The 13,973-nt window shown below is 54.1% G+C and overlaps 1 protein-coding gene across 1 annotated transcript in view; it reads left to right on the plus strand.

The window, feature by feature from the left end:
• The window catches only part of LOC123348300 (disks large-associated protein 4-like), a 191,751-nt gene that overhangs the window by 163,775 nt on the left and 14,003 nt on the right, over positions 1-13,973 (plus strand). The window contains exons 4-5 of the mRNA XM_044985816.1: positions 9-1,053; positions 13,274-13,491. Coding sequence (XP_044841751.1) covers positions 103-1,053; positions 13,274-13,491 — 1,169 coding nt within the window. The 5' untranslated portion in view covers positions 9-102. The remainder of the gene's footprint in view (positions 1-8; positions 1,054-13,273; positions 13,492-13,973) is intronic.

Here is a 13,973-nt window from a genome sequence, read left to right on the forward strand (position 1 = left end):
GGCTGCAGGCTCATCTCCAGAGGGAGCAGGACCAAAGGGGGAACTAGCAAGAAGGCTCCTCAGTGTCACCCGTGAAGTGATGCTGTAGGAAACCCCTGGACCATGAAGGGGTTAGGAGATAACAGAAGCCGCCACCTCTCCGATAACCTGGACTCCCCTCAAGACTCTCTTTATGCCGCCCAAGACAGGAACCCTTACCTCCTCAGTCCCACTGACTCCTACCCCGTGGACCCCCGGTTTCCAGCCCAGAATTCCCTCCATAGTGACTGTCTCCTCCCACTCAACAACCAGATTTCCAACAGCAGCACTTTCCCCCGTATCCATTACAACTCCCACTTCGAGGTCCCGGACGAGAACCCCTTCCCAAGCCATGCCCAAGCCACTAAGATCAACCGCCTCCCCGCAAACCTCTTGGACCAATTTGAGAAGCAGCTGCCCATCCACCGGGACGGCTTCAGCACCCTCCAGTTCCAGAGGAGCGACGCCAAGCACCGGAGCGAGAGCCCCGGGCGCATCCGACACCTGGTGCACTCCGTCCAGAAGCTCTTTGCCAAGTCGCAGTCTCTGGAGGGCCCCACCAAGGGCAGCGTGAATGGCAAGAAGGGCACAGAGGACCCGAAGCAGAACCGGAGGAGCAAGAGCAAAGACCGGGCAAAGACCACTGAGACCAAACGCAGGCCCAGGTCCAACATATCAGGCTGGTGGAGCTCGGACGACAACTTAGACAGCGACACCTGCAGCTATCGCAATCCAATGGGCCTCATGACCCTAGGCAGGCAACCTGACCACAGCCAGCCTAGGTACTTCATGCACGCATATAACACCATCAGTGAGCACATGCTGAAATCCTCCAAGAGCAATAACGACCTCAAGGTCACCCCCTGCGCCAATATCCCCATCAGCAACGAGTCCAACTACATCAAACGGGGCTCCTGGTCCACGCTCACCCTTAGCCATGCCCGGGAAGTGTGCCAAAAGGCCTCTGCCACCATCGACAAAGCCCTGCTGAAATCCAAGTCCTGCCAGCAAGACTTAGCCTATCATTACTTGCAGGTGGGTGCCGCACTGGGGTTTGCTTCTGGTCTCTGCTGGGGGTGATGTTTCACCTGGTAAGGAGGGCTCTGGCTCGGTGAGCCCTGGGGCACTGCTTTGGTCTGACCAAAAAATTAACCCGCTCCTGCTACTTTAGCCATCAGCACAAGTCATTCTGATTTCTCCCCTACCCCTTTATAACAGAATCATTGACAGAGCAGCCCACTGGGGTGTTACCAGGGGGAAGAAACAGCAACTGCAGGTGAAGTCTGAGTCGAAGACTCCACCAGCCTTTCAAAGCATACCTGTAAAGAGCATTGGAGCAGCCATGTGTGCCCAGGGTGCCCCTAGATTGCTCGCCCAGAAGGGGGTGGCTCCCTGGCCAGATTCAGATGCACCTCCCAGTATCTTTTTCATGCCCAAGGCCTATTGCAAATGTGACTCTTCAGGGCAAAGCTCTGTTGCCAGGGAAATGAACCAGTTCTATGCTCGGCTTACTAGGATGCACCTATCCCTAAAACTAACCTGATGTATTCTGTGTCTGTAGAGCATTTAGTCCAGTGGGCGCTTGGTCCGGGAGTGGGGCCGCTGCTAGGTCCTACTGCAATACAATGACAATAATTTACCACAAGCCAAATATTCCATAAAGGGGCATCTGATTTGTGCCCACAATGACACACCTGTTCAGGACCAGCACTATAAACCACTGGTTCACTATGTGGTATGTGTTTCCCTAAGTGGCTAATCCACATAAAAAGATAAAAGCCTACTACTACCACCAGTTAGTCCTCTAGCTCAAGTGGTAGCAGCTGACAATTTAATGTTGAAGTGTCCCAGGTTCAAACTGTGCTGGATCATTGCATAAGGATCTTTAGACACATGTCAATATTTCAACAGGCGCCTCTTAAGAACACAAAACCTAATGCATGCGTAGACAGGGGAATACAAATAAGAGGCCAGGCCTGGGGGCGTAATCATCTGGGCTGTGTTTGTAAATCACATGAGTGCATTTTTAACACAGAGGCATCAGTCGCTCTTCTAGCAGTGGGTTTGTGGTATTCAAGGCGTGATTAATTATTGAAAAGCAGCCTGCTCCTCAAGCCTGGCTTTCCACTTCCCGCAAATCAAATTACTGAGGAATTTATTGGATCAGGAATGTCGTTAGTTGTTTTCCTTTGTGTTAAAGTGTTACCAGGTTGAATAGGCAGCCACAAAATACTCCAAGCTACCCAACGCTAAATACACAACATGGGGAAAGCCAGAGTGCAGATGAGAGCAGAATGAAATAATAGAGAGAAATGGAAACTGCTGCAACACACCCGGGCTGCCAGCCACCAGCCCTCCTGAAGTCAGCTGGCCAGATCTTCCAGGCCCTTACTAAGTTATTACCACTTCACTGGAAGTTTGGCCTGCGAAAGGATCTCAGGGTAAAAGAAAGCATTACTTTGTGAAATAAATAATGAACCGCTCCTGAATTGCTTGAGAATCTGACCTGGGATTGTGGCCACAACTATGTCTCCAGCCCAGAGAGGAGGCGGGCAGCCCAGATCTTTGGCTGGTATAAATCGGGGCAGCTCCACTGAAGCTGAGTCACAGCAGCTGGGACATGGTTCCTTAGTCCCACTCCAGTCTGTGTAGGCAGCTTCCCAGGGCACAGAATCTTTAGGGCTATAAACCTGGCAGGATAGTTTCAGGGCATTGCCCTTACAGGGACAGATGCTGTCCCTGTAACTGTATGAGCAGCAGGAGCCAGGGCCACATCCCACCAGCCAGCGTGCGCCAAGGGGCTGCTCCTTGCATTGCTAGGTAGTATCAGCCTAGGATCTGGGATTTACTTCCTATGGAAATGAAATTCGTGGGCTGCATCTGACTTTGACATGAGAGAGACCTGGGACCTCGCATCAGGAAGGGCTCGGAGCAGAGATGTGGTACGAAAGCTGTTACCAAACTGTGCTCTGTAAGTTCCCTGGCAAACTCGGCTGAGCGTGGAGTGGCCCTGGGCAATCTGTGTGGGTTGAGGTAGCAGTAGGTGAGACTTGGTGGTTATGTACGTTCCCTCCACAACCTCCTTCCCGAAGCCAGGCAAAGCTTAGTGGTTTGGGATGAGTTTCCCTTTGGGCTTTAGGGGTTCCAGCCTCAAATTCCAAGCATAACCCTCTGCAAAGCCAACCCAGGGGAAGAGTCTGCTCCAAGCCCTGTGCACTCAACCAGCCAATTCCTCCACAGCCCTCTCAGGGAGATCTAGTTGGCGGGAGAGGGTCGCGTCCCCCATGTAACCTAGGTGAACGGCTAGGTGAGCAGCAGTGCCGAGAGCCCCGGCTAGTCATTCTCAGGCAGGGATGGTCATGCACTGAATACCAAAAGGCAGGGAGGAGCATCCTCTGTCAAGGACATGTGCAAAATCCAAACAGATCCTGCCATTGTGTGCCTCTCTCCAGCAGCCGGGGAGCAGTGCAGTGACTGAGGTGACATCTCCCTGGCTCCCAAAGGAGCTCTGCGTGCCCCGAACTCAGGCCGGAAAGCAGCTGTGCCTTGCAGGAGTCATGGTTAAAACTGGAAATGGGCCCGAGGAGCAAAGCCAGGCTCCAGAGTCCAGACCCAGAGCCAATCTTCCCCACAGCTTGAGGGTGTGCAGGTCTGGGGCTTGGGCTCAAGAGGGTCTCCAGAGGAAACATTTTAAACCTGAGCTATCTGCCCCAAAATCTAAGGAGCAGTTCCTTGGGGGAGGGGTGGGAAATAGTGTGGCTACACCAAACCCCTACCTTGAGCCCTGGCACAGGCCTGGTTTGAGCACTGAAAAAGGTCACTGAATTTTTTTAAACCCTCCCCTTGCCCTTCAGTTCAGCATGTTATGCTCTGCGCTGCCAGGTCCGGACACAGGGCCCCCAAACATTAGGAGCCCAGCCTGGAGCCATTTACAGCCTGGCCAGAAGGGCCCCCAAGTCTCACCAGGAAGCTAGTCCTCCTGAGGGTTCCAGACCCAAAGGCTTTGGGTGAGGGTCAGCTCCACAGCCATGTTGCTGGGTGTTCCTCTGGCCTTTCAGAGCTTTTAACCCAGCTGCCGGTGCCTGATCCAGCTCCCATCAAAGTCCATGGGACTCTTTCCATTGGTGCTGGAGCGGGCCCTGGATGAGGCCTGTGGACGCAAGGCTGCATCATTGGCCCCACACTGGAGAGGTGACGAATGAGTTGTCAGGTGCAGAGGGATGCTCCCTGATGACTGATTCCTATCTGTTGCCCCTCCTCTCCCCTCCCGCACTGGCTAGGAGGACTGTAGTAAAGTGGTCGTCAAGGGGTTAATGGGGTGACTCAGAGTATTATGGGCTAGAGCTATGCTCTACCCCTCTCTTACTTCCTGTTTAGGAGAGGAGGGTGTTTCCCCCACCCTGACATGGCTGCATGCAGCAGGAGGTTCCCATCCTGCAGCACTGTAAGTAGAGGGTGTTTCTTGTGCTCCCGTTACAAGAAGGGCTCTGTGTCTGGGGCAGGAGGCAGGCCTGGCGGAGGAACTTTAGAAACTTTACTGCAATGAGAGGTGTCCAGAGCCATTAAGCTGCCAAGCAGGCATTGAACATTGACTACAAGTGTCCAAAGCGAGGGGCTGCATGTTGCGGTTGTTCTGGGCTCAGTGGCATGATGCAAGCACGAGTTGATCAGCAGCTTCAGTCCCCTGCCCCCTGGGGCCACGATAACATCGATGGGCCCAGATGAAGCAGGGAGCTCCCAAGCCAATCAGGAGCTGCAGTCAGCCCTTCTCTAGCCTCGTTTATTCATGAACGCTCAGTGGCTGAGATTAAGCAGAAGTGAGATGTTATCCACCAGCGTTTTATCTTGTCTGGAGCCTTTGACTGCAGATGTACAGTTTGGGGTGCTCTGGATTGGCGTCTCAGCTGACAACTAAGCCAGGGCCACAGCGGGTGGCGTTATGCGCCTCCCCTCGTTCCCCCCACCCCCTCGAGCTTGCTTCATGCCTTTGTAAAATGCTGGCAGGTTGTCAGGATTACTGGGGTTGGCTCTCCCAGAATAACCAGCCTGACCATCAGAATGCTTCCCACAGCACTCAAACGCCCAGTGTCCCAGACAACCATGTGCATGGCCCAGGGACTAGAGCGCTGCCCGGGTGCCAGGAGAGCTCTGTAGACTGGCTGTATGACCCTGGGCCAGTCCCTCTCCCTGCCTGCCCACGGGCATAAAGCATGTAGTGACTGAGAGGTGGGCTGGCAGTGCGGAGGATTCCTCAGTAAGGATCCCAAAGGGCTTGACGGACTCTCTGGCCAGGGGATATACCCTGTCCTCAGCTGAGCCAGGAAGGGTTAAACCCATGTGGACTGCACTAGCCACCAAGCCTGGAGGGGAGCTGACCACTGGGGAAGGTGGGACCTGACAAAGCATGTCAGCTTCAACTTGGGCAGAGAGCTGCTTGTGGGCAGAAGGAGCCAAGCTCCCTCCCAGAGACCGAGTCTGGGACTGGAGCATGGGACTGGGAGCAGGTGTCCATCCCCCTTCCTTCCCAAAACAGGGGAGAGCTGGGGCTCCGTGGCTGTCCTCCGTGTGGTGACAAAGCCTAAGAGAGAGGGTGCACCTGGCTGTGTGGGTGGGGTAGTCAGGTGGCCCTGATAAAGGGAGGCCTGGTGACTCTTGATGAGAAGCAGCCCATTTAGAGACCTTTGGGCTGCTACCTTGTTCCTGTGATTCCCTCTGTTCCCCCCGGTTATAGCAGGGCCCTTGGTATGGAAGCGGCAGCTTCGTATCATAGGAGTTTATCTCCTTGGGGTGCATTAAGCACTAGGCCCCTGAGGCCTCATTTTAGGACCCCTAGTGCCATGCAGCTCTTTGCCTCCTCCCACACTTAGCAGGCCTGCACGTGGCTACCCAGCTCTGCCCTTAGGGTTGCCAACTTTCTATTGGCACAAAACCAAACACCCTAGCCCCACCTCTTCCCTGAGCCCCCGCCCCGAGGCCCTGCTCCCCAGCTCACTACATGCCCCCTCCCTCAGTGGCTCACTTTCCCTCACCCTCACTGTTCTGGGGCAGGGGGTTGGGGTGCAGGAGGGAGTGAGGACTCTAAATGGGGGTGCAGGCTCTAGGGTGGGGCTAGAAGTGAGGGGTTCAGGATGCGGGAGGGGGCTCCGGACTGGGGCAGGGAGTTGAGATGTGGGAGGGGGTGAGGGCTGGGGGTGCAGGCTCTGGGGTGGGGCTAGGGATGAGGGGTTTGGGGTACAGGAGGGGGCTCCAGGCTGGGGGGTGAGGCCAAGGGATTTGGAGTGTGAGAGGGGGCTGTGGGTTGAGGCAGGGGGTTGGTGTGTGGGAGGGGGTATGGGCTCTGGGCTGGGGCCGGGGATGAGGGCTTTGGGATGCAGGAGGGGGCTTCAGGTTTGGGGGGGGCTCAGAGCTGGGACAGGAGGTTGGGGCTTGGGGTTGGGGTGTGGGCTTATCTTGGGTGGCTCCCCGTCAGCGGTGCAGTGGGAGGGCTAAGGCAGGCAGCCTGCCTGTCCTGGGGCACCGCGCTGTGCCCTGAAAGCGGCCAGCAGGTCCGGCGCGGGGGGGGGGGGGGCTAGGGGCGCAGGAGACTCTGCAGCGCACGCTGCTCTCGCCCGCAGGCACACACACCCCCAGCTGAACCGGTGCTTGGGGCAGGGTCAGCGCTCGCTGTGGAGTCTTCTCCCCGCCACTAACCCCCCCCCCCCGCCCCGCCTAGGAGCCAGACCTGCTGGCCGCTTCCGAGGCCCAGCGCGGTGCCCCAGGACAAGTAGGGACTAGCCTGCCTCGGCTCCGCAGCACCGCTGACCAGACTTTTAACGGCTTGGTGAACCCGGATACCTGGTCACCCTGTCTGCCCTCCACAACCAGGCCGCGCCCTCTTTGGCTCTGCCCCTTTGTGTCTTCCTGCTTGTTTCCCACAGGAAGCCTTAGCCATTCTCTCCACCTGTGTGTGTGCATGTACAGGTATGCGCCCGAATGCTTGCGTGTGCACACGTGTGTGCATGCTTATATTTGTATGCATGCGCATTTGTGTCTGGGCATGTGTTCCTTTGAGTATGTACGTGCATGCTGTTGTGTATGTGATGTATCCCTATGTCCGTATGCATGTTTGCACCTGTACATGTGTTTGTGTGCATGCTCCTGTGCGTGTAAACATGGCGGGGATGCACATGTATGAGTGCATGTTTGTGTGGGTGGTGTACGTGTACTTTCAGAATTGCTGGTTGTCCCTAAAACTCCTCCATCTAGCTGGCTCCAGCTGAAGCAATGGTCACAGAGTGGCTCTTCTGTATATACCCACAGCCTGGAAGGTGGATTTTCCACTTCACTGCCCTTCCCTTTATGTTAACGCTCTGTTTGTTTGGGTGATTAGGGAATGCTCTTGGCAGACTCATGGCGGGGGGAGCCCTCTGCAGTGTTCCAAGCCCCCTCCCCACTCCACTCATTATCCTTTGGCTAAGAATGAGGGACTATTTCCCCGAGAAACAGAACACGGATGCCGAATGGCTGTCGTGGTGCTGGAATGGGTCCACTTGCCCCAGGACTTTGCAGGGATAAGGTCACGAGCACCGGGATAGGATTTCAGCCTGCAGGCAAGATCCGAGGCTGCAGTTTACAAGGGAGAATAGCGTTTATGTGACTCATCTCTCTGGGGTCTAGGGGTCAGAGAGAGCCCCGTCCAGGGGATGCCAAATGATGGCAAGGAAGTGGAAAAGAAACGAAGGTGACGCCATAAATTCCATGGGAGTTCCCATTACTTACAAGGGGCCCTGCTCCCCAGGGAGTCCTTGGGTGTTTGCCATTCCCGCTTGTCACTGAGATCAGGATTTGCCCCCAGCTGACCTGTCAGCTAGCTAAGCACCTGGATCCTGACTGAACCCCTGTTCCTGTCAATGGCAAAACCTCCCTGGACTGCAGTGGGAGCAGGGATGGGCCCATGGTAAGTTGCAGACAGTGCTGGGGTACGTACAAGGTGAGGGGCAATAGAAAAAACCTAGCACCCTTCTGTCAAAGACCTCACAGCCACCCCTGGATGGTGTGTGTATTATTGTCCCCAGCGGGGATAACATCCCCTACAGGCTGCTCTAATTCATGCATGGGCCACAGGTTACTTGCAGGCTTAAACTAGTGGATTCTCTGTACGTTGAAGTCTTTAAATCATGATGTGAGAATGTCAGTGACTCAGCCAGAGGTTAGGGGTCTATTACAGGAGTGGGTGGGCAAGGTTCTGTGGCCTGTGATGTGTAGGAGGTCAGACTAGATGATCATGATGGTCTCTTCTGATCTTAAGTCTATGAGTCTGTCAGAGGCTATGTCAGAGGCTATGTCACTGACTTCTGTAGAGTTACTCCTGATTTACTCCAGTATAAGTGAGAGGAGCATCAGCCCTGCTTTTCATATTGACATGGAAGCAGGAACAAGATGGTGTAACAGAGAAACAGAACCCCAATGAATGTCAGCTTGTTTGTCCTGCAGGGGTGTGTCTGCTGGTTTAGGGCACCGGAGCTGTTTCCTTATCATGTTTTCTTTAACACTAGAGGCTGCACCTAGGGGCCAGATTCTCAGCTGTTGTCAGTCAGCGTAGATTTCAGCAGTGCTGCATCCGTTTACGTGAGCTGAGGATCTGGGCCCGGATCTTCATCCATGTCTCAAGAGAGCAGAGCTTTAGAGGACGTGAGCCAGGTGTTTAAAGGACTTTGGATGCAGACAATTGCCCAGTGGGATTCTCAAAGCCACCTGAGGTGCCGAGGCATGTTTGAAAATCCCACCAGGTGCCTAGCTGACTGTTTAGGTGCCTAAATCCTTTAAAAAACCTGCCACTCTGCCAGCGAGTGATATCTGGGAACCTGAACAGGAGCTTTCTACCGACCTTGTGCAGCGACTAACAACTAAACCTGTTTGTTCCACCCTGGTGCATCAAATTCAACCCATTTCCATCAAAAGAGCTTTTTGCCTTCGATGCCCCTCAGTTGGTCATTTGAGCACCTCGAGATGCCTTTGACCTTTGCATCTGGATTTCTGCTTTTGCAGGACACAAAGTAGTGGGGGGTGGGGGGAACAAGAGACAGACAACATGGCTAGAAGTGGATGGTTGCTGCAGTGTGTCCGTTAGTTTCTAATCAGTGAAGTCGATGGAGATTGTCAATAGAACAGTGCTTCATAGTAAATATATTGTGTTGGTGTTTTGGCATTGATGGTTTTTCACTTGGCTTTGGCAGAAGACTGCCCCAGCAACGAGATATTGGGGCAGGAGGGTTCAAGAAAATTACTCAGTTGGCATCTCAGAATATCCAACACCCTGCCTGCATGCGGCACCATGTTAGCTTGCACTGCACAAGCCTAGCTAGCAGCCGATTCTGACACAGCATGATGTAGTGCTTAGACCAGGGACCTGGGCATAGGGGACCTGAGTTCTTATCCCTACCCTACCACTGGACCTGTAGGGTGAATATGAGTGAGTCACGTAGGTCAAGATTTTCCAGTGACTTTTCACAGTGCAAGCCCAATACATTCTAGAGGGGGTTCAGAAAGTGCTGAGCAGCTGCCCTTGGAAATTCAGGCCCCTTTAAGGTGTCTCAGGTTGGGCACCCAAAATCACAAGTCAGTTTGGAAAATCATGGCTTTAACCTCTTGGTGCTGCAGCTCCCACCTGTAAAGTGGGGCCAGCATTCCTTCCTTTCTCCCAGCCTTTGCCTTACCCAGCTGGGAGGCAGGGACCGTCTCTCACAAGGTGTATGTACCTAGCACTATGGAGCTTTGATCTTGGTTGGGGCCTCGAGGCTCTACATTCAGGCGCCTGCATTTGTCCATCAGGGTGGGTGATTAGCTGTCTCTTTGTGCGGGCCCTCCCCTGCTTTGCATTCCCACCATGTGTCCTGGGCAGATAGCAAGCCGAGAAAGGAACGTTTCCATTTCCTCAGCTGGGTTTCGGACTCCCTCTGCTCCAGACCCGCCAGTCAGAGTTGGGCACGCAGCTGTGCAGACTGGCGCCGTGAGTGCTGTCAGTGCCAGGCGGGTGAGTGCTCCTGACGTGCAATTAACAAGGTGACGACAAGGCAGGTGGAGAAATCCAATCTCCAGTCAGACGTGACTCGGAGGTGGCCGGTGTAAAAGTGCTTCCAGAAGCCTCTTGTCACCTTCATTAGGAAAGGTCAAAGCCAATCACCCCAGCGGTGATTTGAGAAGAACAGGGCTGTTATTAGGATGATCTGTCACGAGAGCCAGCTCACCATCCCCAGGGACACGCAGCAGGTAGCAGCGGCATGTTCCAGAGCCAGTAGCCACTCCCCAAAGCCTCTCTGCCCTGTGGTCTGTCTGGACAGTCATCCTGCCCTGTGGCGCACACCCCAAGCCAGAACACGGAGCTGGGGTGAAGGTCACAGAAGCAAAGCACCTCCTGAGGCAGAGCTAACAATTGGGGCTGAGCCGGGTGACACACGAACCTCTCCCCACTGGAGGTTTGCACTGAATGTGTCACAAGAATGGGGAGTTGGGCAGCCTCAGCCTGGTCTCCAGCAGGGATTCGGCACAGAGCCCAGTGCTGTGGCAGCGGCTGAGCACCTCCCCTTTAGGAGGCAATATACCAAACAGCTGGATTAACCCAGTCTGGATCGGTGGGGGGACGAGTGGGTTTTGGGAGGGAACTGACAGAGAGAGGGCCAGGGAGTCTCAGGAAGGCCAAGAAACCTGGAACCAAACCCCACCCCAAAGTGAGGGCCTGGAGAGGCCTCTACTCCCACAGCCTTGGCCTCATCTGGCACAAACGGTGCCGTCTCTCTGGCTCTGGGCGTCTGCCTCTCTGATGGGGAGGGACCCAGTGCGGAATAACCGCCGGGGCCTGCTCACCTCCTCAGGGAGTTGGGCCTGCTGGGCTGGATTTCATGGGAGTTTTGCCAGTGACTCTGCTGGGATTTCAGCCAGAGCCCCCGGTAGAAGCTATGGGGCACCTCATGGGGCATTATCCAGCCCAGCCCTCCCAATGATTTGGGTCCAACTCAGCCTTCTGCACTGACACGCTGTGCTGGGCCTGGGGTGCCCTGTGCCCAGCTGTAAAGAGACACGCCAGGGATTAGACTGCATATGGGTGATGATAGTACCCCATAACACCTGCCCCATAACAATCTCCATCCTCCTGCACCAGGCATAGGCCACTTGCTAACTGCCGAGGGCAGGCAGCAGTGCCCCAAGGTCAGCTTAGTGCATCCTGGGCCATTTGGAACTTTCCTGCATCTTCCTTTTTCTCAAAGACAGCTGGTCTTTGGACACCAGATCCAGCCGAGATGGGCCATTGGACTGATCTGCTCTGACAATTCCTGAGTCCCAACCTCGGTTCTCTTTCCCCCTTAAGCTTGTTGCTCTTCATAAGGCCCCTGAGTTCCCACTGGCTACCCAAAGGACTCAGTCTGGTTGTCTCTTTTTTCAGTGAAAAAAGATAGTGAGGCTGACAAGCCGCCTGACTAGGAACCCAGCAGCTTATGGTCACAAAGTGGAGTGAGAAAATGTCAACAGTAGCAATGCTACCCGAGCAAATGGCATCAGCGCTCTCAAACCTTCCCACCGCAGGATCCCCCCCTCCTTCCTGTTTAGCAATATGGGGAGGACGGGGTGGCTGTGACCCCCGATGCCTGTTCGTGGCCCCACATTGAGAACTCCTGTGTCACAGGTATTGATCAGAGCACACAAACATCCCTAGGGGATGTCAAGAGAAAAGCTCATTCTCCTGCAGCAAGGCTTTTGGGTTGGAGGATGCAAACAAGAAAAGGAGCGTTGCTCCAGATTAGCCCTTCAGTTTGACAGCACTTAGCCATGATACCTCACTTGGCATTTCCAATCACTGAGCAAACGTTAACTGCTTAATCCTCCCAGCAGCCTGGAGGTAGGTAAATAGGAGTTCAGCAACTCTTCTACAGAGGCAGACTCAGCAGCTCAGGTGCAGTGACTTGCACAAGGCCAATGGCAGCACTTCACTACTCTCCAGTACTGGTCCCAGCCCAGCAGCTTACAGCAGCAGCAATGCTGCAGGGCTTGAGAAGGTTACGATCATGCACATTTCTGTAAGGAAGAGCTGGAGTCCCAACTCAGGAGTTCCTGGCTCCTCGGCCCATGTCCAATCTATTCTTGGTAGCACGTAGCAGCCCCCCAGAACACCAGAGCCCCATTGTCCTGGGTGCTGCAAGTACACAGTGTAAGGGACCGACCATCCCTCCTCCAAAGAGCTTGCAATCTAAAGGAAAGACAAAGGGTGGGGAAAACGTTACAGGTGAAGAACTGACACAAAGTGACTTGCCCAAGGTGATGCAGGAAGTCTGTGGTACAGCAGGAAATTGAATCCAGGTGTCCTGAGTCCAAGGCCAGTGCCTTATCCACAGGACCACCCTTCTCTGTCTAGTAAGCCCCCTAGCTTTCCTTATTAGAAGGCTTTGGCCACCATCAGGAGCTCTCAAGTCCAGTTCCTTACTACCATTGATTTCAGTGGGACTGTTTGTCTAGTAAAGTATTAATCAAACTAAAGATGGCAGAACTAAGCCTTTCAGCTGGAAATCTGTGATTGTTAGGGGATATTAGAAAGTGAGATCCCACTAAGCCAATGGCCTATATTCTCCTTGCATCTGTCTCATCTCAGGTTTTAGTCCACTGACAGGTCCATGAATCAAGCATTAGTTGCCAATTCAGAGCTGTTGTTGAAGACCTTTACAGCCCTGTATCCAGTCCCATAGCAAGAGAACAAGAGAGCATCGCTCCATTAAATCAGTGGCCAGGAAATGCAGTATTCATAAAAGCAAACTATTTTTTCAGCCTAGCTGCAATTCACCCAGGCGCTGAGGGCCTAGCACAATCTCTGCACACCATGCTAACCCAGTCGGGCTCCGGTGGGACTCAGGAGGTGCTGGCCTGTTGCACAAGGGTGAATCTCATCTGCAGTGCGAGGCCAGCCTGCAGCATTTTCTGCCTCAGGAAGTCAGGTAGCTGTGCTTAAGGAAGGGCTGGCTAACTGGTGTAATGCTACATGCATCAAACTTCATGCTTCATGGCATAAGGTGATGCCTCAACATAGCATAGCTGGCCAGGTGCATATTAGTATGAGGGGTTTTCTCCATTCCTCTGATGCATCAGCTATTAGCCATGGCTGGAACCAGGATTCTGGACTTGAGGGACCTGCTATGGTTCCTCCAACTCCCATGTTCCTCTTCCTCCCAGAGGTTCCTGCCTTCCTTCCTTCCTAGACACAGACCGTCAAGGTGCTGCATTGTTCTTCCAGGTGCCTCAGGGAGAGTGGAACAATACGCTGTCTCGGGACAAAGATAACGAGATCCCGTGCCGGCGCATGCGGAGCGGAAGCTACATCAAAGCCATGGGGGATGACGACAGCGAAGATTCAGAAACCAGCCCCAAACCGTCCCCGAAAACTGCGGCTCGGAGGCAGAGTTACCTCAAGGCCACCCAACAGTCTCTGAGTGAGCAGAGCACCGCACCCAGGTAACCAGCTCAGGGCTTCTTTGCACCCAGGTGCTCCAGTGTCAATCCCAGGGTGGTCCATGGAATTCTAATGATGGCGTCCACATCTAACCTGGAACATTGCATGCTGGGCCTTCCAGCATCCATGTTGAAGATCGGTTGGGGTGCCATCTCCTTCATTTTTTCCAGCTGAGTGTGACCTTCAGCCTCATGGGAAGTTATCAGTGCTGCCCTCGTTTGGGCAGAGGTTGGGCACCCTGGGAGAGGGAGGTTGGGAAGCAGGGAGCGAGAGGAGAAAAATGGGAAGATGAAGATAAGGTGGAGGAATGGAGCAGTTGTTTGTCCCCCAGTGATTCTAAACTAACCCTAGGTGTGTGAAATTGCACAGGATCTCTGTCCCCACGACATGTTGGTTCGGAGAATAGGAATAAGACACAGGTATAGGTCCTGAGGCGGTGTATCTTGCCTTCAGTGAAGCTACACTGGTTTACACCTAAGAGCAT

This window comes from Mauremys mutica, chromosome 13, assembly GCF_020497125.1.
Source record: "Mauremys mutica isolate MM-2020 ecotype Southern chromosome 13, ASM2049712v1, whole genome shotgun sequence".
Lineage (NCBI taxonomy): Eukaryota > Metazoa > Chordata > Testudines > Geoemydidae > Mauremys > Mauremys mutica.